The sequence below is a fragment of the Ranitomeya variabilis genome, chromosome 2, assembly GCF_051348905.1.
Source record: "Ranitomeya variabilis isolate aRanVar5 chromosome 2, aRanVar5.hap1, whole genome shotgun sequence".
Lineage (NCBI taxonomy): Eukaryota > Metazoa > Chordata > Amphibia > Anura > Dendrobatidae > Ranitomeya > Ranitomeya variabilis.
In genome coordinates this window covers 838,076,448-838,098,858 of record NC_135233.1, presented here as the reverse complement: position 1 = coordinate 838,098,858, position 22,411 = coordinate 838,076,448, and the positions used below count along the sequence as shown (strand labels likewise).

At 42.0% G+C, this 22,411-nt stretch overlaps 1 protein-coding gene across 2 annotated transcripts in view; it reads left to right on the top strand.

Moving 5' to 3' along the window:
* Positions 1-22,411, top strand: part of THPO (thrombopoietin) — a 72,329-nt gene that overhangs the window by 42,880 nt on the left and 7,038 nt on the right. Inside the window, exon 2 of one of the 2 annotated variants that reach the window (XM_077292906.1) lies at positions 20,936-21,057. In XM_077292906.1, coding sequence (XP_077149021.1) covers positions 20,936-21,057 — 122 coding nt within the window. Of the gene's footprint in view, positions 1-20,935; positions 21,130-22,411 lie in introns of both variants that reach the window. The other variant, XM_077292905.1, reaches the window with a different exon arrangement.

Here is a 22,411-nt window from a genome sequence, read left to right as displayed (position 1 = left end):
GGTGAAGAATCAACAACAAGTGGAACACAGTTGTGAAGTTGAACGAAATTTATTGCTTATTTTACATTTTTGTGGAAATTCAAAAACTGAAAAGTGGGGCGTGCAATATTATTCGGCCCCTTTAACTTTACACTTTGTTGCGCCACCTTTTGCTGTGATTACAGTTGCAAGTCGCTTGGGGTATGTCTCTATCAGTTTTGTACATCGAAAGACTGAAATTCTTGCCCATTCTTCCTTGGCATGATGGAGATCGTTTGTTAACAGCAGTTTTCAGCTCTTTCCACAGATTCTCGATAGGCTTGAGGTCTGGATTTTGACTTGGCCATTCTAGCACCTGGATACGTTTAATTGTGAACCATTCCATTGTAGAGTTTGCTTTATGTTTTGCATCATTGTCTTGTTGGAAGACAAATCTCCATCCCAGTCTCAGGTCTTTTGCAGACTCCAACAGGTTTTCTTCAAGAATGGTCCTGTATTTGGCTCCATCCATCTTTAGTGACAAAAGACAACATAAACCAATGGTACTTGTAAAGTACCCAAACCAATAATAAGGTACCCTGGTTGCATTAATATTAGCAGTCAATCATATACTGAAAAAATATATAATAATAAAGAGGGGTACAAATAATTGGGAGAATAAATAATTATGGAACAATCTCACCAATTATTGTCGAGGATGCGAGAGCCGGAACCCCAGTGGTGCTTCTATGACAAGTCCGTTTTGTCGCACAACTTCAGGAGACAATTCCCTGTCAATCCCTATGGGGCTATTATTGATCTCAATCCCCGAACTCCTGCCCTTACAAGGACAGTCCACAGCTACCCCTACAAAATAACAAGCCCTGCACTCTCCCTAGAAGGTCCCAACGCGTTTCTTTGCAAGCAGGATCATCAGGGGACTAGCTTGCTGGGAGATAAAGTGCTTCAGTGCTAAAGATAGAGCTACCACCCTCTATGCTGGACTGCAGAGAGTGGAGGGAACCATTGCTTTGCAATTTATATAGTGTGCTATAGGGCTGAAAATAACCAATCTCCTATTAGATAGGAGTCATGTGACCGATATAGCCGGTCTAATGGGTCAGATATAATATGACGTGCTGCTTAAAAAGCGCTAAAAGTCATTTCATAAAGCGAGCAATTGCGGGATATATCCCATCATAGACATAAATTGCCCAACCGATGCCCCTTTACTTACTTAAAACTCCATGATTGCACTCAGAGGGTCATTTCCTGCAGTCACCGGAAGTGACTGTTACCATGGCCACGGTACGCTGACGAGAAAGCATACTTAATACAGGGATCGGCAACAATAACAGCGTTTATCAGTAAGCGAATATCGCTGGTGTGTACCCGATGTAAGAGATCATATAATAAACATACCAAGTAAGTTACCGGTGTATGCGAGGAAAAGAGACTTCCGGTAAGGGCAGATAACATGGTTGCCAAGGTGACAAACAAATCGCCACACCGGAAGAACCCAAACAGCAATACATCGGCGAAAAACAATGATATAGTACATTTAGGCAAGGATCATTATAGCTAGCTTACATTGCCAGTGGGCAATCGTTACTAGTCTGTCCTCGGATATAGAAATACACGTACTTCAAAGATGCTGCCGATCAGCGGTAACAAACAACATCCGGTAATAACCGGATGTTGTTGTGGCCATGGAAACCGGACGCCTAGTAGTGGATGATTAGCGATGAAGAAACAGGTAAAGACCGGATATAATTACCACCGCAGCAACAAAGAGCGATTACATAATGGTGGCCAAATAAGGAAGAGTGCCATAAAATTATATGAAGGACATTATACGGTAGAGCCAATATAGATAATAAGTTGTGGGGACATTTTAAATGGATACGATCCATGTGTCCCCCTTAAGAAATGATATATATGCTACATGAACAACATAAGTAAGCAAGAACCCAAACAAGCTAATAGGACAGATGCCCTCATAGGGAATGACTCCCAAAGAGGTTGATCCTAAGTATTTACATTAGCATTGCACAAGTAGCTGAAATATATCACTTCAATATCAGGTGTTATATAGGAATGCTCTATATGAATAAATAGCATTAAATCCATACAAATAGCTAAATAATATCAATTAAGCTGCGAGATGTTATATAGGAATCCTCTATATAATTAGATAATATTAACAGCATACAAATAGCTAAATAGAGTTACTCGAGCTGCGAAGTGTTATATAGGGATGCTCTATATAAATAAATAGCGTTGAAAACACCCGTTTGGTTGGAACACGCCAAATCAGCACAAAGTGTTATATAGGAATGCTCTATATGAATGAAAAGCATAAAACCATCTGTACCCAATAATGTAAATTGTGGAGAAATAAAGGCCCCCTATATGTAATGACGCGTGCAAGGGGCACAATTAGATATCGGTTAACAAAAATGCAAAAACCCAAAAGGTGACAAAAGGGAAGGATTTATGGAAAGGTACACCAGATTGTGTAACATAAAACTAGGCCATCCACGGTCAGGTTTAGTCAGAAGCTTCAAATATAGCATCCATAATTAATTTGGTCATTAAGACCATGGGGGGCTATAGTATTCAAATAAAAAATCCACTTAGCCTCCTTTTGAAGGAGCAACTGATCCCAGTTGCCCCCTCGCGTAGGTGCAGAGACCTTTTCTATAGCCACAAAATGCAAATTCTTTAACTGTCCATTATGCATATGGTTGATTTGTCGAGACACAGCCGTGTCTCTGTTGTGTTCCACATCACCAATATGCTCTCCAACTCTTTTTTTGAATTCTCTAATGGTCTTGCCAATGTACTCCATGCCACATGTGCAGAAGGCCCTATACACGACCCCCTTTGTGCTGCAGTTAATAAACTGCTTGATTTCATACGTCATCCCCGTTACATTACTCACAAAAGATTTGCTTGGAACAATGTACTGGCAGGCCGTACAATGGCCGCATCTGTGGCACCCTGTAACATTGCTCTTAAGCCAAGTGCCCACTTGAGGTGCAGTGTAGTGACTATGCACAATCCTATCCTGTAGCGAGCGAGCTTTTCTATAGGTGATGGTAGGAGTATCACCCAGGCGTTCAGCTATATCAGGATCCATTTGTAGGACTGACCAATGTCTCCTCAAGATATCTCTGACCTGGGTTGCCCCATTATCAAATGTGGTAATATAGCGGGCCACAGAATCATCTTGTCTCCTAGGCACAGGATTTAGTAGTTCACTCCGGTCCCTACCCTTGGCCTCACGGTACGCTTTGCTGACAACACTGCGGGGATAGCCCCTAGCTAGAAACCTCTCTCTCAGGTCCTGGGATTGTGACTCGAAGGTGTCATTCTCTGAGCAATTCCTTCGAACCCGAAGGTATTGCCCTTTTGGGATTCCCCTTTTAAGGTGCACCGGATGATGACTGTTCCAGTGTAAGAGAGAGTTTGTAGCTGTAGGCTTTCTGAATGTAGATGTTATTAATTCACCATTATCACCCTTTGTAATCAAGATATCCAAAAAGGGTAAAGTACAGGAGTCAATAACTGAGGTAAAGTGTAGACCAACATCATTATGATTCAAGGACTCCACAAAGGCCGCAAAATCACTTCTGGTACCCCGCCAGACGATGAGGATGTCGTCTATATACCGTGTCCAAATTTCTGAGACGCGGTATATAGTCGGATCACCCTCCTCACCGTCTTCACCAGGGACGATTGTCTCCTCTCACCAGCCGAGGAAGAGGTTTGCGTAGGCTGGGGCACAGGGACTGCCCATGGCCATCCTCCTCAGCTGGTGGTAGGTCCTACAGTTAAAGACAAAATAATTGTGTGTCAGACAAAGTTGGAGAAGTCTTAATACAAAGAGGTTGTGTTGTTGAAACTGCTGTCCCCTTGTACCAAGAAAATAACGTACCGCCTCCAAACCCTTGTCATGGGGGATGGAGGAATAGAGTGCCTCAACATCAATGCTAGCAAGCAAAGATTCAGACCTAATTGTTAGGCCCTCCAGTCGTCGAAGTAGGTCCGGAGTGTCCTTTACAAAGGACTGTAATGCCGACACAAAAGGGGCCAAAATGCGGTCCAAGTATATACCTGCGTTCTGGCAGAGACTGCTTACCCCTGATACTATGGGCCTGCCCTTAAGGGGGTTCAGGCCCTTATGCACCTTGGGCAGGCTATAGAACGTGGCAGTGACTGGACATTTTGGATAGATGAAATCAAATTCAGTTTTGCTGATTACACCTTCGGCAAGGCCCTCCTGTAGAATAACCAGCAGTTCATCCCGATATTCACTGGTGGGATTGTATGAGAGGATCTCATATGTGTCACGGTCTGCCAAAATTGTTTCACAAATATTCAGATATTGCTTAGTCCCAAGAATAACAATATTGCCCCCCTTATCGGAGGGCTTAACCACTATGCTGGTATCTTTTTCCAGCCGTTTAATTGCCTCTATTTCCTGTCTTGAACAGTTGTAATTGGACTGTATGTGGCTATGGGACAATTCCATTAACTCAGATGTGACCAGGTTTGAGAAAATGTCAATCGCCGAAAGGTCACCTGTATTGGGCGGCATCCTCGTGCTCTTATCTTTCAGCTCCTTTTTATTGACACGTTTTTGGTGACATTTGTTTCATACATTTCTTATTTATATCTATTAAAAGTTATGTTTTAATTCCTGCTTTAGCTATGTTCCCCAAATTTAGGTAGGATCATGTGATTTATCACATAATATTATTTATTGCTGTTTTCGCATATTGTCTAAAAAGGATATGGCAGGTTTTCTATCTGTAGGTCTTAACACAGACACTTGGCTATCAGAAGTAAAAGAGGTTTTTTCAGAACAGGCTTTCACACAAAAAAAGTATCTTCCATCTTTTAATACAGCCTTCAAAGAGGTCCAGCAGGTCTATAGGGACCAGATCACCTCCTGGTGGGAGGTCCAGAGCCTGGAGAGCTACTTGAAGGCCAAGATTGTTCCACGTGGCCTAAGAATCAACTTATCAGCCGGCAGTAGACATAAAAACTCCACATTCACACAGAAGTGGGAAAGAGAGGCTACCGATAGTTCATTACGGTTTATGCAATTGCTTCTAGAGGAGGAGAGGACCACACTTGCTGCCCTAAACGATAAATTAAGAGAACATATAGAGACCACAAAAAAATTTTCAACAGAAACGGACTTTGCCATTAAGGAGACTAAACTCCAGACACATATTGAACATTTCCAATACCACTTAAAAGAGAGAAAGCATCGTCAATATTTGAGGGATATCCAGGATTTTAAAGATATATACTTGGACCGCATTTTGGCCCCTTTTGTGTCGGCATTACAGTCCTTTGTAAAGGACACTCCGGACCTACTTCGACGACTGGAGGGCCTAACAATTAGGTCTGAATCTTTGCTTGCTAGCATTGATGTTGAGGCACTCTATTCCTCCATCCCCCATGACAAGGGTTTGGAGGCGGTACGTTATTTTCTTGGTACAAGGGGACAGCAGTTTCAACAACACAACCTCTTTGTATTAAGACTTCTCCAATTTTGTCTGACACACAATTATTTTGTCTTTAACTGTAGGACCTACCACCAGCTGAGGGGGACGGCCATGGGCAGTCCCTGTGCCCCAGCCTACGCAAACCTCTTCCTCGGCTGGTGGGAGGAGACAATCGTCCCTGGTGAAGACGGTGAGGAGGGTGATTCGACTATATACCGCGTCTCAGAAATTTGGACACGGTATATAGACGACATCCTCATCGTCTGGCGGGGTACCAGAAGTGATTTTGCGGCCTTTGTGGAGTCCTTGAATCATAATGATGTTGGTTTACACTTTACCTCAGTTATTGACTCCTGTACTTTACCCTTTTTGGATATCTTGATTACAAAGGGTGATAATGGTGAATTAATAACATCTACATTCAGAAAGCCTACAGCTACAAACTCTCTCTTACACTGGAACAGTCATCATCCGGTGCACCTTAAAAGGGGAATCCCAAAAGGGCAATACCTTCGGGTTCGAAGGAATTGCTCAGAGAATGACAACTTTGAGACACAATCCCAGGACCTGAGAGAGAGGTTTCTAGCTAGGGGCTATCCCCGCAGTGTTGTCAGCAAAGCGTACCGTGAGGCCAAGGGTAGGGACCGGAGTGAACTACTAAATCCTGTGCCTAGGAGACAAGATGATTCTGTGGCCCGCTATATTACCACATTTGTTAATGGGGCAACCCAGGTCAGAGATATCTTGAGGAGACATTGGTCAGTCCTACAAATGGATCCTGATATAGCTGAACGCCTGGGTGATACTCCCACCATCACCTATAGAAAAGCTCGCTCGCTACAGGATAGGATTGTGCATAGTCACTACACTGCACCTCAAGTGGGCACTTGGCTTAAGAGCAATGTTACAGGGTGCCACAGATGCGGCCATTGTACGGCCTGCCAGTACATTGTTCCAAGCAAATCTTTTGTGAGTAATGTACAGGGGCGGAACTACCGGGGTCGCAGAGGTCGCGGCTGCACCAGGGCCCGGGCCCAAAAGAGGGCCCGGTGCCGCCGCGACCTCTGCTGCGACCTCGGTAGTCCGCCGTGGGCGCAGCTTACCGGGCCGCCGCCAGGATGAATTGCAGGCTGAGCGGCCGGTCACTGTGGGGGCAGGCCGTGCGGCGTCACGTTCTTCGGCTCCTCCTCCTCCTTTTCGCGGGGCTGCCATGCGCGCGCGCGCTGCCTGGGGGACTTCGAGCGGTGAAGCCAAGGTACGTGCAGCAGCAACATGTGGGACATGTGGGGGGTGCGACATGTGGGTGCGCCATGCTCTTCCCAGGTCCCGGGCTGCCTGGCGATGCCGATCGCCGGGCCCCCGGCCCAGGTATGTCCGGGCGGCAGGAGCCGGTGCCATTATCGTTTAGCTGGGGGGGGGTGCCCTGCATAGTGCTATTGGTCAGCTAGGGGGGGGGGGTGCCCTGCATGGTGCTATTGGTCAGGTGGGGGGCCCTGCATGGTGCTATTGGTCAGCTGGGGGGGGCCCTGCATGGTGGGGGGCCCTGCATGGTGCTATTCAGCTGGGGGGGGGGCCCTGCATGGTGCCATAATGGCACCATGCAGGGCCCCCCGCCCCCCCCAGCTGAATAGCACCATGCAGGGCCCCCACCATGCAGGCCCCCCCCAGCTGAACAATGGCACCACGCAGGGCCCCCCGCAGCTGAACAATGGCACTGCCATTGTTCAGCTGCGGGGGGCCCTGCATGGTGCCATTGTTCAGCGGGGGGCTGCGGGGGGCCCTGCATGGTGCCATTGTTCAGCGGGGGGCGGCGGGGGGCCCTGCATGGTGCCATTGTTTAGCTGGGGGGGTGGGGGGCCCTGCATGGTGCTATTGTTCAGCTGGGGGGGGGGGGGGCCCCATTCAAAAGTTCGCACCGGGGCCCGCAGGACTGTTGTTACGCCCCTGCTAATGTAACGGGGATGACGTATGAAATCAAGCAGTTTATTAACTGCAGCACAAAGGGGGTCGTGTATAGGGCCTTCTGCACATGTGGCATGGAGTACATTGGCAAGACCATTAGAGAATTCAAAAAAAGAGTTGGAGAGCATATTGGTGATGTGGAACACAACAGAGACACGGCTGTGTCTCGACACATCAACCATATGCATAATGGACAGTTAAAGAATTTGCGTTTTGTGGCTATAGAAAAGGTCTCTGCACCTACGCGAGGGGGCAACTGGGATCAGTTGCTCCTTCAAAAGGAGGCTAAGTGGATTTTTTATTTGAATACTATAGCCCCCCATGGTCTTAATGACCAAATTAATTATGGATGCTATATTTGAAGCTTCTGACTAAACCTGACCGTGGATGGCCTAGTTTTGTGTTACACAATCTGGTGTACCTTTCCATAAATCCTTCCCTTTTGTCACCTTTTGGGTTTTTGCATTTTTGTTAACCGATATCTAATTGTGCCCCTTGCACGCGTCATTACATATAGGGGGCCTTTATTTCTCCACAATTTACATTATTGGGTACAGATGGTTTTATGCTTTTCATTCATATAGAGCATTCCTATATAACACTTTGTGCTGATTTGGCGTGTTCCAACCAAACGGGTGTTTTCAACGCTATTTATTTATATAGAGCATCCCTATATAACACTTCGCAGCTCGAGTAACTCTATTTAGCTATTTGTATGCTGTTAATATTATCTAATTATATAGAGGATTCCTATATAACATCTCGCAGCTTAATTGATATTATTTAGCTATTTGTATGGATTTAATGCTATTTATTCATATAGAGCATTCCTATATAACACCTGATATTGAAGTGATATATTTCAGCTACTTGTGCAATGCTAATGTAAATACTTAGGATCAACCTCTTTGGGAGTCATTCCCTATGAGGGCATCTGTCCTATTAGCTTGTTTGGGTTCTTGCTTACTTATGTTGTTCATGTAGCATATATATCATTTCTTAAGGGGGACACATGGATCGTATCCATTTAAAATGTCCCCACAACTTATTATCTATATTGGCTCTACCGTATAATGTCCTTCATATAATTTTATGGCACTCTTCCTTATTTGGCCACCATTATGTAATCGCTCTTTGTTGCTGCGGTGGTAATTATATCCGGTCTTTACCTGTTTCTTCATCGCTAATCATCCACTACTAGGCGTCCGGTTTCCATGGCCACAACAACATCCGGTTATTACCGGATGTTGTTTGTTACCGCTGATCGGCAGCATCTTTGAAGTACGTGTATTTCTATATCCGAGGACAGACTAGTAACGATTGCCCACTGGCAATGTAAGCTAGCTATAATGATCCTTGCCTAAATGTACTATATCATTGTTTTTCGCCGATGTATTGCTGTTTGGGTTCTTCCGGTGTGGCGATTTGTTTGTCACCTTGGCAACCATGTTATCTGCCCTTACCGGAAGTCTCTTTTCCTCGCATACACCGGTAACTTACTTGGTATGTTTATTATATGATCTCTTACATCGGGTACACACCAGCGATATTCGCTTACTGATAAACGCTGTTATTGTTGCCGATCCCTGTATTAAGTATGCTTTCTCGTCAGCGTACCGTGGCCATGGTAACAGTCACTTCCGGTGACTGCAGGAAATGACCCTCTGAGTGCAATCATGGAGTTTTACGGCGCTTTTAAGTAAGTAAAGGGGCATCGGTTGGGCAATTTATGTCTATGATGGGATATATCCCGCAATTGCTCGCTTTATGAAATGACTTTTAGCGCTTTTTAAGCAGCACGTCATATTATATCTGACCCATTAGACCGGCTATATCGGTCACATGACTCCTATCTAATAGGAGATTGGTTATTTTCAGCCCTATAGCACACTATATAAATTTCAAAGCAATGGTTCCCTCCACTCTCTGCAGTCCAGCATAGAGGGTGGTAGCTCTATCTTTAGCACTGAAGCACTTTATCTCCCAGCAAGCTAGTCCCCTGATGATCCTGCTTGCAAAGAAACGCGTTGGGACCTTCTAGGGAGAGTGCAGGGCTTGTTATTTTGTAGGGGTAGCTGTGGACTGTCCTTGTAAGGGCAGGAGTTCGGGGATTGAGATCAATAATAGCCCCATAGGGATTGACAGGGAATTGTCTCCTGAAGTTGTGCGACAAAACGGACTTGTCATAGAAGCACCACTGGGGTTCCGGCTCTCGCATCCTCGACAATAATTGGTGAGATTGTTCCATAATTATTTATTCTCCCAATTATTTGTACCCCTCTTTATTATTATATATTTTTTCAGTATATGATTGACTGCTAATATTAATGCAACCAGGGTACCTTATTATTGGTTTGGGTACTTTACAAGTACCATTGGTTTATGTTGTTTTTTGTCACTAAACCAGGTTCCTTGGTCTAAACATTTGAACACTGGACCACTGCCAGTGTCCTGAAGTTTATCCATTAGTGTTTATCTATATATAGTACACAAATTTGAACATACCTAGTGGTACTTTTTATTGACACGTTTTTGGTGACATTTGTTTCATACATTTCTTATTTATATCTATTAAAAGTTATGTTTTAATTCCTGCTTTAGCTATGTTCCCCAAATTTAGGTAGGATCATGTGATTTATCACATAATATTATTTATTGCTGTTTTCGCTCCATCCATCTTTCCATCAATTTTAACCATCTTCCCTGTCCCTGCTGAAAAAAAGCAGGCCCAAACCATGATGCTTCCAACACCATGTTTGACAATGGGGATGGTGTGTTCAGGGTAATGAGCTGTGTTGCCTTTACGCCAAACATATCCTTTGGCATTGTTTCAAAAAGTTCGATTTTGGTTTCATCTGACCAGAGCACCTTCTTCCACATGTTTGGTGTGTCTCCCAGGTGGCTTGTTGCAAACTTTAAACAACACTTTTTATGGATATCTTTGAGAAATGGCTTTCTTCTTGCCACTCTTCCATAAAGGCCAGATTTGTGCAGTGTACGACTGATTGTTGTCCTATGGACAGACTGTCCCACCCCCAGCTGTAGATCTCTGCAGTTCATCCACAGTGATCAAGGGCCTCTTGGCTGCATCTCTGATCAGTCTTCTCCTTGTTTGAGATAAAGGTTTAGAGGGACGGCCGGGTTTTGGTAGATTTACAGTGGTATGATATTCCTTCCATTTCAATATGATCACTTGCACAGTGCTCCTTGGGATGTTTAAAGTTTTGGAAATCATTTTGTATCCAAATCCGGCTTTAAACTTCTCCACAACAGTATCACGGACCTGCCTGTTGTGTTCCTTGGTCTTCATGATGCTCTCTGTGCTTCAAACAGAACCCTGAGACTATCACAGAGCAGGTGCATTTATAACGAGAGTTGATTACACACAGGTGGATTATATTTATCATCATTAGGCATTTAGGACAACATTGGATCATTCAGAGATCCATAATGAACTTCTGGAGTGAGTTTGCTGCACTGAAAGTAAAGGGGCTGAATAATATTGCACGCCCCACTTTTCAGTTTTTTAATTTCCACAAAAAATTAAAATAACCAATAAATTTTGTTCAACTTCACAATTGTGTTCCACTTGTTGTTGATTCTAAACCAAAAATTTACATTTTGTATCTTTATGTTTGAAGCATGATATGTGGGAAAAGGTTGAAACGTTCCAGGGGGCCGAATAGTTTCGCAAGGCACTGTAAATCTGGTTTCAGGTGTGATTTTCATATTGCCCACACCTGTTACTTGCCACAGGTGAGTTTAAATGAGCATCACATGCTTGAAATAAAGTTGTTTACCTACATTTTTTGAAAGGTGCCAACAAATTGTGCCCAGTCCATCTCTCTCTGTCTCTCTCGATCTCTCTCTCTCGATATATTCTAGTAAAAATCACGATCTCCTATGAAGCGCAGCCTATGACTGAACTTCACAAGAGAATGAGCCTGTCAGTGCTAGTACCTTCATCAGGCATGTGGATGCTATGGCAACCTACTGGTACCCCATGATCAAACGTACGTCCAGGCCAGATTATGGTGCCTAAATGCCACTTAAATGCTTTTATCACTAGCTGTCAATTGCTGCTGCTGGCTATGTTACACATCCACCCTGTGGGGAGTGGGATCAACTCCAGACCCTGCATCACACATTTGGACTTGCACCATGGCCTAAATAGCTTTCAAGGTGTATTAATGGGTTAATAAGGCCTGTTTGTTGCTGGATGTCTTTGTTGTATTTACCCTGGGGTTTTCGTACCAGGGGAGACTTCTTCAATTCTTTGGATGAACTTTTCCCCGAGAATAACAACTTTACTTCAATGTGGATTTACATATTAATCATTTCTCTCATTCTGGATAGTTTTCCCACTGCACCTCAGCAGGGATAACCATTTTAAATTTAGACTGAAAGATTATTGTCAACTTGACTACTTTATGTTGAGTACATCAATGCTTTTGAGACTCCCTGGTTCCTGATATAATGCTGTAACGGTTACATGATATATATGTACTGATTTTTCATCCTGTTTCAGTGTCTAGTTTAGCAATATAATTGACTTTTTTGTGTATATTTTAATGCTATACTGAATGCAGGATTTAAATGAATGGCATATTGAGCAATTTTTAAATGTACACAGGGACCTCAGCCATTGCTGATGGCAGGCATCACTATATTCTGTTTTTTGGAATCTGAATTGAAAACGTTTGATGTCATGTTCTAGAAAAAGTTTAAAATGTCATCATTTACATAACTTTGACCATAAATGTTTGCATATTATTATAGGAGAATAGGAAAGAGGATACTTGGAGATGTTTAAAAGTTTAGATGTTTGAAAGGAAACAATTAATCTGCTCATGGCAATAGTTTCCTGGAAGAGATATGGTCAGGAAGCTAAGGGGGTGGGAGAAGATACTTCCAGTAATCTTTGCCAAAGACCCCTGTTGTGTCACATATTTCACCTCACAATCAGGCCTGGATGTGATATCTAAACAGACAACGTGCATTAGTAGACGTGAGAATGGATTTGTTGCTTACGAGAAATAACAGTGATAGTTCACTTTGGCTAGTTTACCAAATATTTGGGGGGATTATGTCATATAGGAGCAGGAAGCATCCACTGATATGGTACGTATGCATAGCATTCCTATCTGTATACTTCATTACGGTGAGATATACTACTGCTACTGCGTAGGCATGGCCAGCGCCATTTTCAGACGTTTTTTTTTTTTTTTTAAATTATGTATACCATAAAAAAAAAATTAAATACACATTATAGATGAAGTCATGGTGCAATCATGGTGCAGCGCAGGTGCTGCCGGGAAGGTGATTTAAAAAAAAAAAAATATATATATATATATAATATTTATTATGTAAACTAGGGAGATGGTCAGTGAGGGATCAGTGACCTGTCAGCAGTCTGCATTATGAATGCTTAATCAGAGCACCACATAAAGACCCTAACAGGCCACCTCGGGGCACAAGCATATCATTAACTCAAAACTGAAAATAAGATTAAACAGCAACCACAAGTTGGATTTCATCACCCATGGTATCATTTTAATCAGTATAATGGTGCAAATCTAAAGAAGGAAAGAAAGATAAAGAATCCATCTTCTGGTATACATAAAGAGCGTCAAATTTTGTTTAATCCGATAAAAAAGTGAGAACGTATACATACTTTGCAAAAGGCTTAAGTGAATACTGTCCATAAAAACCAACATGTTTCAAACACTGCAGCATTCTTAGTCATGATACATTACATACATTATACCAGGATTAAGAACCCTGTAGCATTCAAAACCAGTTGGTTTTGATGAAGGGTATTCATGTCAACCTTTTGAAAGGTATGCATACTCTTTAATTTTTTTAATGTATTACATAAAATATGATGTTTTTTATGTTTACTAGAAACTGGATCCTTTACCTTTCTTGGACATATCTACCCATTACGCCATGCAGTGGCATGCTTTCCAGGCTTCCCCACTGACTGATTATTTTGGAAAGTGGGGGCTGAATCATTTTATTTATTTGAATTTTTAAGTTGGAAGTAACTGTTCCCCACATTGTACCATTACAATGGGGTGCACGAAGGTGTGTAAGCACATGTGATAATTAACTTAGTACTTTCAACGCTAAGAGAATATTCTGAATAGTAAATGCAGATGCCACCTTCTAATTGACAGGCATGATCATTCTTAAAGAGAACCTATCACCAGGTGAAAAGTGGCCATTATTACTCTTATAGTAGTCCTACTACTCCACTGAGTAATAACTTTTCTATCTATTTTGATAACTTTGATGGTCTTTACAAGGTGGTGTGACTCACAGTATTCACTGGTGGCATGTATTTAGTTTGCTCTGTGAACCATGCCCCCTAGGTAAAGCTTATAAAAAGTAGCAGTAAAAAACTGTTACTGTATGGTAAATAAAGAAAAAAAAAGGAATACTGAAGGGAACAGTAGAAATATAAGAACAACACAATCTGGCCACTTTTGAGCTGTGTGAAGTTGGCACCCCATGTTCTCAAAAGATGAATCAAAATACACCATTCGTTTGTGCTGCGTTTGTGCTGGTTTGTGCCGCAAAAATGAACGTTTGCGCCGCTTTGGTTTCCGAGATATTGTGCGCTCAATATTGTGCGCTCAATTTGCTGAAACTCCACCCACTTTCCACCCCATGTAATTAAATTTTAAAAATGAATACACCATTCGTTTGTGCTGATTTGTGCCGCAAAAATGAACGTTTGCGCAGCTTTGGTTTCCGAGATATTGTGCGCTCAATTTGCTGAAACTCCACCCACTTTCCACCCCATGTTCTTAAATTTTAAAAATGAATACACCATTCGTTTGTGCTGCGTTTGTGCTGGTTTGTGCCGCAAAAATGAACGTTTGCGCCGCTTTGGTTTCCGAGATATTGTGCGCTCAATTTGCTGAAACTCCACCCACTTTCCACCCCATGTTCCTAAATTTTAAAAATGAATACATCATTCGCTTGTGCTGCGTTTGTGCTGGTTTGTGCTGCAAAAATAAACGTTTGCACCGCTTTGGTTTCCGAGATATTGCGCGCTCAATTTGCGGAAACTCCACCCACTTCCACCCCATGTTCTCAAATTTTAAAAATGAATACATCATTCGTTTGTGCTGCGTTTGTGCTGGTTTGTGCTGCAAAAATGAATACACCATTCATTGGTGCCGTATTTGTGCTGGTTTGTGCTGCTTTGGTTTTTGAAATCTCGCACTGAGTTTGTGCCTCAAATCACTGTAACTGATATATGGATAAAGGGAGATAAAAAGAAATGAAAAACACCGGCTAGCCATAGCAATTTTATAATAAAAAAAAATTTATAAATTGTTCCTTACTAGACCCCATACTTCATTTCGATTTCCTGCTTGTGATGCCCCTCCCCCACACACTATAACTTGGGAAAAGGCCTAACCAAATGTATGCCTAACAATCTGACTACTAGCTGAGAGACTCCCAGGGTAAATCAAGTGTACTTACTTATTTGAACTGAAAATGTGCTAAACTGTTTTGGTAGATTTCTGCAAAGCTATTACCTGAGCAAAGAAACTTTAGTTCAATCATGGAGTTGTACTTTTATCTGTCTACAACAGTATTTACCAAGCAGGGTGCCTGCAGGTGTTGCAAAACTACAACTCCCAGCATGACCGGACAGTCAAAGGCTGTCCGGGTATGCTGGGGGTTGTAGTTCTCCAACACATCAAGTTGTTTGTAATTACAGTAATGCTTTAACCCATTAAAAGAGTACTCTGCTGCAAAACTTATCCCCTATCCCACCCACCGGGGGGGGGGGGGGGGGGTTGGTACTGACCACTGGGACCCCCTGCAATCTCCTGCAGTGGCCCTCAGTGCTCCCCTGCATGGAGCAATCACCGCCCTGTGCAGAGTGACTGCCAACCACAGGGCTTTGTTGTGGCAGGCACGTCCCCACCATTTATTACTATGGGAGAGGCAGAGATACACAATACACTTTTCATCTGTAAAAGTAGAGAGAAGTGAGCGTGCTAAGAATAGGATTATTTAATCTCAGTACAGTGATCCCTCAACACATACAATGGCCCCAACATACGATCATTTCAACATATGAAGGACTCTGTTGAATGCAGCATCACCTGCTGCTCCAGTATGGTTTTAACATACGATGATTCACCTGGAACTAATTACCATTGTATGTTGAGGGACCACTGTATCTTAACTATTAAAAATTATGTAATCAATTATTTTCCATATAATACACTGCATGTAAAACTAAAAAAAAAACATTTTTTGTTTTGATCAGATGCCCAGGAAGCCAGCCTGTGACTATGATGACATTATAAATGTCATCTGTTCTTCACATGAAAAAATTATTACAGGACAGGCAATAGCATTCCCCTCAGAAAAAGTATGGGTAGACTTGTGTCAAAAATTAAATAACAAAATTTCACCAAAAAACCTTTACACATTTGTAAAGACAAATCGGCACAATGTATGGGAAGCCTTTGGTCTGTACAAAGATGTTACAAATATCCCAAAACAACCTTCCAACAGTGAGAGCTCAGAAGGAACAGAGAGTCATTCATCAGTTCAGTGCTATGACATTCAGTTTGAGTTCAGTCTTTCTTTTCAGAGCTGGATCAAAATTTGGCCTGAAAAAGTAATTTACAATGACAAATCTATGTATGCTGATAAAAGAGAGTACACAATCTTAAAACCAGGTACATGGACTCACATATTGAATGAGGAGATCTGGAAAAATATCAAGTCATCGTGCACACTTAAATTCAGGCGGGCAAAGGTTTATCCAAATGTTGTATCTAACTACATAGATATAACAGGGTGCTGCACAGAGTGTGATGCACAACTATCCATAAAAGTTGAAGAAATACCAGAGATTGCTAAGCCAGTAGTGCTTAAGTGTATGATCTGCAATATTGATGACAGTCTCCACACAGGAAAATCAAAACGTAAATTATCAGGAGATTTAAGAAAAAGGTTGTCAAAAGAACTCTGGGAAGGACGAAAACAAGCACATGTATGGCGAGCAGCTGAGGCTTATAAAGTTATGGATGTTGGTGACCCTGAGCCTAGCCATCTACCAAATCTAGCAACGTTAAGAAAAGCCAAGCAAGAGATTGGCGAAAGAGAGTTAATGCACAAGGACCCAATTCTTTCATTACATCTCCTGAAATACAGTGTTCCTCAAACTGGAAGCATACACAACATTGGTCTAGATACATTTTTTTGCCATTACTGGACCCCGTCTCAGATGCAAGTGTACCAAATAAAGTCAAAGAACTTGGGTTCCTATGTAAGTTTTGATGCAACAGGTTCAGTAGTGAGAAAACTAAAAAGACCTGTTGGCATTTCTGGACACATCTTTTTGTACCAAGGGGTTTTGTGTTCGAGTGGAGATCATATCCCAGTAGTGCAGATGCTTTCTGAGAGCCATACTATTAATTCTATAGCACAATGGCTGACAGAATGGAAACAAGCAGGTGCTACTGTTCCAAAGGAAGCAGTTTGTGATTTCTCCCTCGCTTTGCTTGGAGCTCTAGTTAAGGCTTTCACTCCTTACCCCGACTTGAAGACATATATAAATCAGTGTTTTGGAGTGTTGACCAGGAATGTTGCATCAAAACTACCACCATGCTTTATTAGAATTGATGTTGCGCACTGTATCAAGCTTATTAGCCGATGGGAATGTCTGAGGCAAGCTGGAAACAGAGTAAGGGAATTCTATCTCAGAGCAATGGCACAACTTCTACAGTCTACATCACTTGATGATGCGAGAGAACTCATTCATTCAATTTCAGTTGTTGCTTTTAGTGAATCAGAAGGGAATGATGACAGAGGCACACCAGTTTTATCAGAGACTAGCAAAGTTCAACTGAAGAGACGGATTGCAGAGGGACGTGTTTTACCCACTGTCACTGAAGATGACTATGGAGTAGAGATGAAAGAACAAGAGGATGAGCCAATTCAACCATGCCAAACAGACCTGAAAATATGGGCAACAGAAATTTGTGAAAGGAGTAAGATGCTTGCAGCAAATCATGGTGACCGAGACAATTTACATTTCCTTCCAGAACTTGTTCCAAATCTTTTAAGAATGGCATGTTACCTTCCACTTTGGACAGCCATAATGGTTCCACACTTTAAAAGTGTGAACATGACAGCAAGTTCTGCAAATGTTGAGGCTGAATTTAAGAACATAAAAAATGGACTCTTTAAACATGAATGTCTCCCTATTAGAACCGACCGATTTGTAATTCGTCACCTTGAATTTATGGAAGGCAAAATGAGACTTTCCTCAGTTCTCATAAAGAAAACCGAAAGCAGTGAAAATATGAGCCAAGAGAATGGGCCAAAAAACAGCAACTGTGAGGAGGATTCACAAGTTCACATAAAATTGGGTGATGAAAGTAGCTTGCAGGAGCAGCCTGTTGAAAATTGGAAAGGTCTCAGTATTCCTCCAAAAAAGAGATTGTCCTACCTAACCCCATGTTCCGAGTTGCTGCACATGGACACAAAATTTAAAAGGAAAAAAAAGGTGAGCATTTTGAAAAATGGTAACCATCTAGCTAAAAAAACAATACAAGTAAACAAAAAGCTTATAAGTATCATTAATACCTGTGCATTTGATTCATTTTGCCAGTGTCTTTGTTGTGCATTCTGGGACAGTGGATTATTTTGCAATTATGTCAACAAAGAGAACACCGCTGAAATTTTTGAATTGGTGCAGACAATTGTGACAAAGGGAGTTGGAAAGGAAGTTTATAAAATGAGGGCTAAAATACTGTCTGGAATATTTGAATATGTTCAGCTGAAGTCAGGTGTGAGGCAGGTCAATGCTGAATGTAATCTTGCACACATAATCTCAATGACAATGAGACAGGTACCAAGTGTAATAATTAAAACACAGTGTTCTTCTGTGTACTGCAATAGAAATATAGCTAATTCAAGAGCAATCCCTCTTCTGCCAATCAATATACATATTTTAGAAACTAATGGACTTAGTAAACTTCAGCTAGCATTGGAAGATGGGCTACACCTAAATGTTTCAAAATGTCTAAAGCCATTAAAGTCACCTCAAGAGTGTCCAGATGGCTTGAAAATTCAGGATGCATCTTCATTGAAATTCCTTTGCAGTGGTTCGGTCACGCACAGCTGCACCACTGGACAAGTACTTTGTATTGAAATAAGTGCAGAAACACAGTATACACTGTCCGAAATACCTGTGAACATACATCTGGACAGTCATTCATTTGTGCTACGAGGGGTTGTTGCCTTCATTCCAGGAACTGGCAATATGTCTCTTGGTCATTATGTTGCCTATTGTAGAAGAAAATTTAATGGCTGGGATGAAATATGATGACCTGTGTGACTTTATTACAACAGCCTCTGCAAAGACCAAGATACAACCCCATGTTGTAATATTTACAAAGGAGGAGTGAATATGTGGAGAATCTGTCTCATCATGAGTCCCGTGGCATGTCACAGGCTGCAAGATTGTTGTGGAAAGTTTAAAAGTATCTTGGCACCAAACAAAGTGTTAGTAATGCTTTCCTCTAAGGTTGTTTTGGTGCTTAAAGTGTATGTTTAAAATAACCTAAAATATGCCTTACCAATATTTTTTTATTCTGTTAACATTTTGTTAATGTGGATTTCCCATTATGATTAAACCGTTTCATGGTTCTTTAAACAGTTCTGCTGTCTACAAAGTTTCATCTGTTATTGGTAATTCCATTTTTATCTGTGTTTGATTTGCAAAGATTTATTAAGCTCTGAAGGTCCTGTTTAGTTGGACAGCTATATTAAAATAACAATACTTTTGTTTTGAGCCAGACACAAAATCATGGTCTACCACGGTTTTGAGTCCAGCAAGAAAACCGCATATGGAGCAAAAATTAGCCAACTAGAGTCACTTGCGGACCCCAGCCAGATCATAGAAATGAATGGAGTGTATGCCCAGTATGCCCAAATGTAATGTTAACCCAGCCATATTCACACTGCAATCCAAAGCCATCACACACAAAGTGGTGATGTCTACGGTCATTGCATATTTATGCAAAGATTTTCATAGAAGATGACAGTCACTTTACATAAACTGGCCAACGTCAAAAGTAATCACAATCTTTTTTTTCCCTGGAATTCTTTTTATAGTGCAATGTAATTTGGCTAAACAATGTTTGCTAGGTATAATGGGCTTCAGGGCTGGTGCAAGGGTTTTTGCCACCCTAGGTGAAAGCTAATTTTGCTGCCCCCTTGACCCCGCCCATTGGCTCCACCCATTAACACGCCCTGCCTTACTACTGGGGTGAAAATAAATGAATGACTACAACCAATGACACTCGTGCTTAGCTGTAGAGGTTATAAATCCAGGAGTAACCTGACCTTGTTCCTCAGTGATGGTGCAAACTCTTTACTAGTCTGCGGTTCCCTCCAGGGTGAATGGTCTGGTGTCAGAAATATGGTGGAAGCCGAAACTATCCCCACTCAATAGGTGAGAGTGTCAACTAATGCTGCTCAGGCAATAACCTCGACTCTGCATAATGAAATGTAAACAGACATTAGCCCCAACAGAATGCCGACCCCTGGCTTATGACATCACTATGACATCGCTGGAGGCGGAGTTACAACTCAGGTAGCAGAGATGTACATACAGACATTACCTCCTCTGCCAGGTATAACCTCTTCCCATCACTGACCAGTCACGGTGTATGAAGTATTAACCCTGTGTATGTCATAATAAACCATGTATGCTACTGTAATTCCTTAATGCTAAATTAACTTCTCTGATGACCACTATGTTTTTTGATGCAACTAAAATGGGGCATTAGCAAAGCTAGCACTCAATGTCTCGGGAACCAAAGCAACACAAACATTGATTTTTGCGGCACAAACCAGCACAAACGCAGCACAAACGAATGGTGAACATGTAAGAACATGGGGTGGAAAGTGGGTGGAGTTTCAGCAAATTGAGCGCACAATATCTCGGAAACCAAAGCGGCGCAAACGTTTATTTTTGCAGCACAAACCAGCACAAACGCAGCACAAACGAATGGTGTATTCATTTTTAAAATTTAAGAACATGGGGTGGAAAGTGGGCGGAGCTTCATAAAAATATAACGCGCAATATCTCTGGAACCAAAGCGGCGCAAACGTTCATTTTTGCGGCACAAACCAGCACAAACGCAGCACAAACGAATGGTGTATTTTGATTCATCTTTTGAGAACATGGGGTGCCAACTTCACACAGCTCCACTTTTGACCTGATGACAGATCTTTTTTAACTATGTTGACCTTCTTGGGCTCAACTCCACTGGAGTTTCCCTAGTATTGGCCTTATTTTTAGATCTAAACTAGAAATTTGTATACTAACCTGTCTATATATGCTTTTAACATTTCTGTAATAATTATAATTGACATTGATAGGAGACTACCTCTAATTGTATGTAATTGTATTTAAATATTATTTTCTAATCTCCCTGTAGGAATCTGTCTTCTCATTATTCTTGTTCTGAGCCCTGGCATGAGCAGGACATCCAAGATAATCTGTGATCATCGTTTCATACTGGTCTTTATGAATCGCACCAGAACTATGGAAAGGATGGCGGTGAGGAGAAGCTTGTGTGGACCTCAGTTATATGACAAAAGGGGTGATGATCCAAGCAGTACACCATTAGTGGTATGAACATATTGATAGGAGCAGCAGCTTCAGTTCAAGCAGTTATCCATATTATGGATTTATGTTGCCTGGATCTTTAATATGACACCCATTGTTTGCTATTAGCCCATACATATTATTACATATGAATTAATAAGAAAATAAATTGTAACAGGCTTCAATACATGACAAATATTAAATGGTCAAAAATCAGGGGACACCTACACATTCTATTTATAAGAACCTTTATGACATTCCATCCTACATCTATAGTCATTAATATGGGTTCTTCACCACCAACCCACTTTACATATATCTACAACTTCCACTCTATTGAGAAGGCTTTGGATTGTGTCTGAGAATTTTTGCCCATTCATTCAGAAGAGCATTTCTGAGATCATACACTGATGTTGGATGAAAGGACCTGGTTCACGTTCACAGTCTCTATTCTAGAACATTCAAAAGTTGTTTGATAATGATGAGGTTAGGGTTCTGTACAACCAGTCAAGTTCAATCCAAACTCACCCAATCATGTTTTAAAGGACCTTCCCCAATCTGTATTCATAAAGCTGGGAGCATGCAATTGTCCAAATGGCTTAGTATGCTGAAACATTAAGACACAGAGTGGTGGCTATAACCGCGCCCCTGGCCCAGAATGACAACCGATCTCAATGCAGAGCCAGAGTCGGTCATGGCTGGGGGCGTGGTTACAGCCGCTGCTCTGTATTCTCAGAGCAGTGACTGAACCCGGGCCAGCGGCACCCTCATGACTGAAATCGAATGTGGCCAGGGAGCATAAAGTTCATTTTCTACCTGCACTCTTTGGCTAACTGCAGGTGCCGGGCAGGTTAGATTATTCCCATATCTGCAGGATAATATAATTTTTGCTGGTTACAGGTTCCCTTTAACTGTTGGGTGGTCTGCAGAAAAGTCAAATTATGGATCAGTAGATGTCACACTCACCAATCTTCAAATGACACCTGAATGGCCAGTAGTTCATGATTCACAATGGCATAGTTTCACTCAGGAAGTGAAAAAACTTAGAGAAAAAAAAACCAGGTGTCAGACTTCACAGAAGAATTCCTTTGCAGAAGAACTGCCCCAGCACCAATAGAGGAGGTATGAACTTCCAGGAGAAACTGTTAGGGTCGGGGTGATTTAGCACTGGAGCACTCATGAAGGCCTCTTTCAAGTGCCTAAAGGCATTCAGACCAGACTCTGGCTGTTCCCTTCTTGGTTAAGGCAGAGATGGAAGCCATTCTGTTCGTGGAAACAGAGATAACTTCTAGTAGCCAGGTGTATC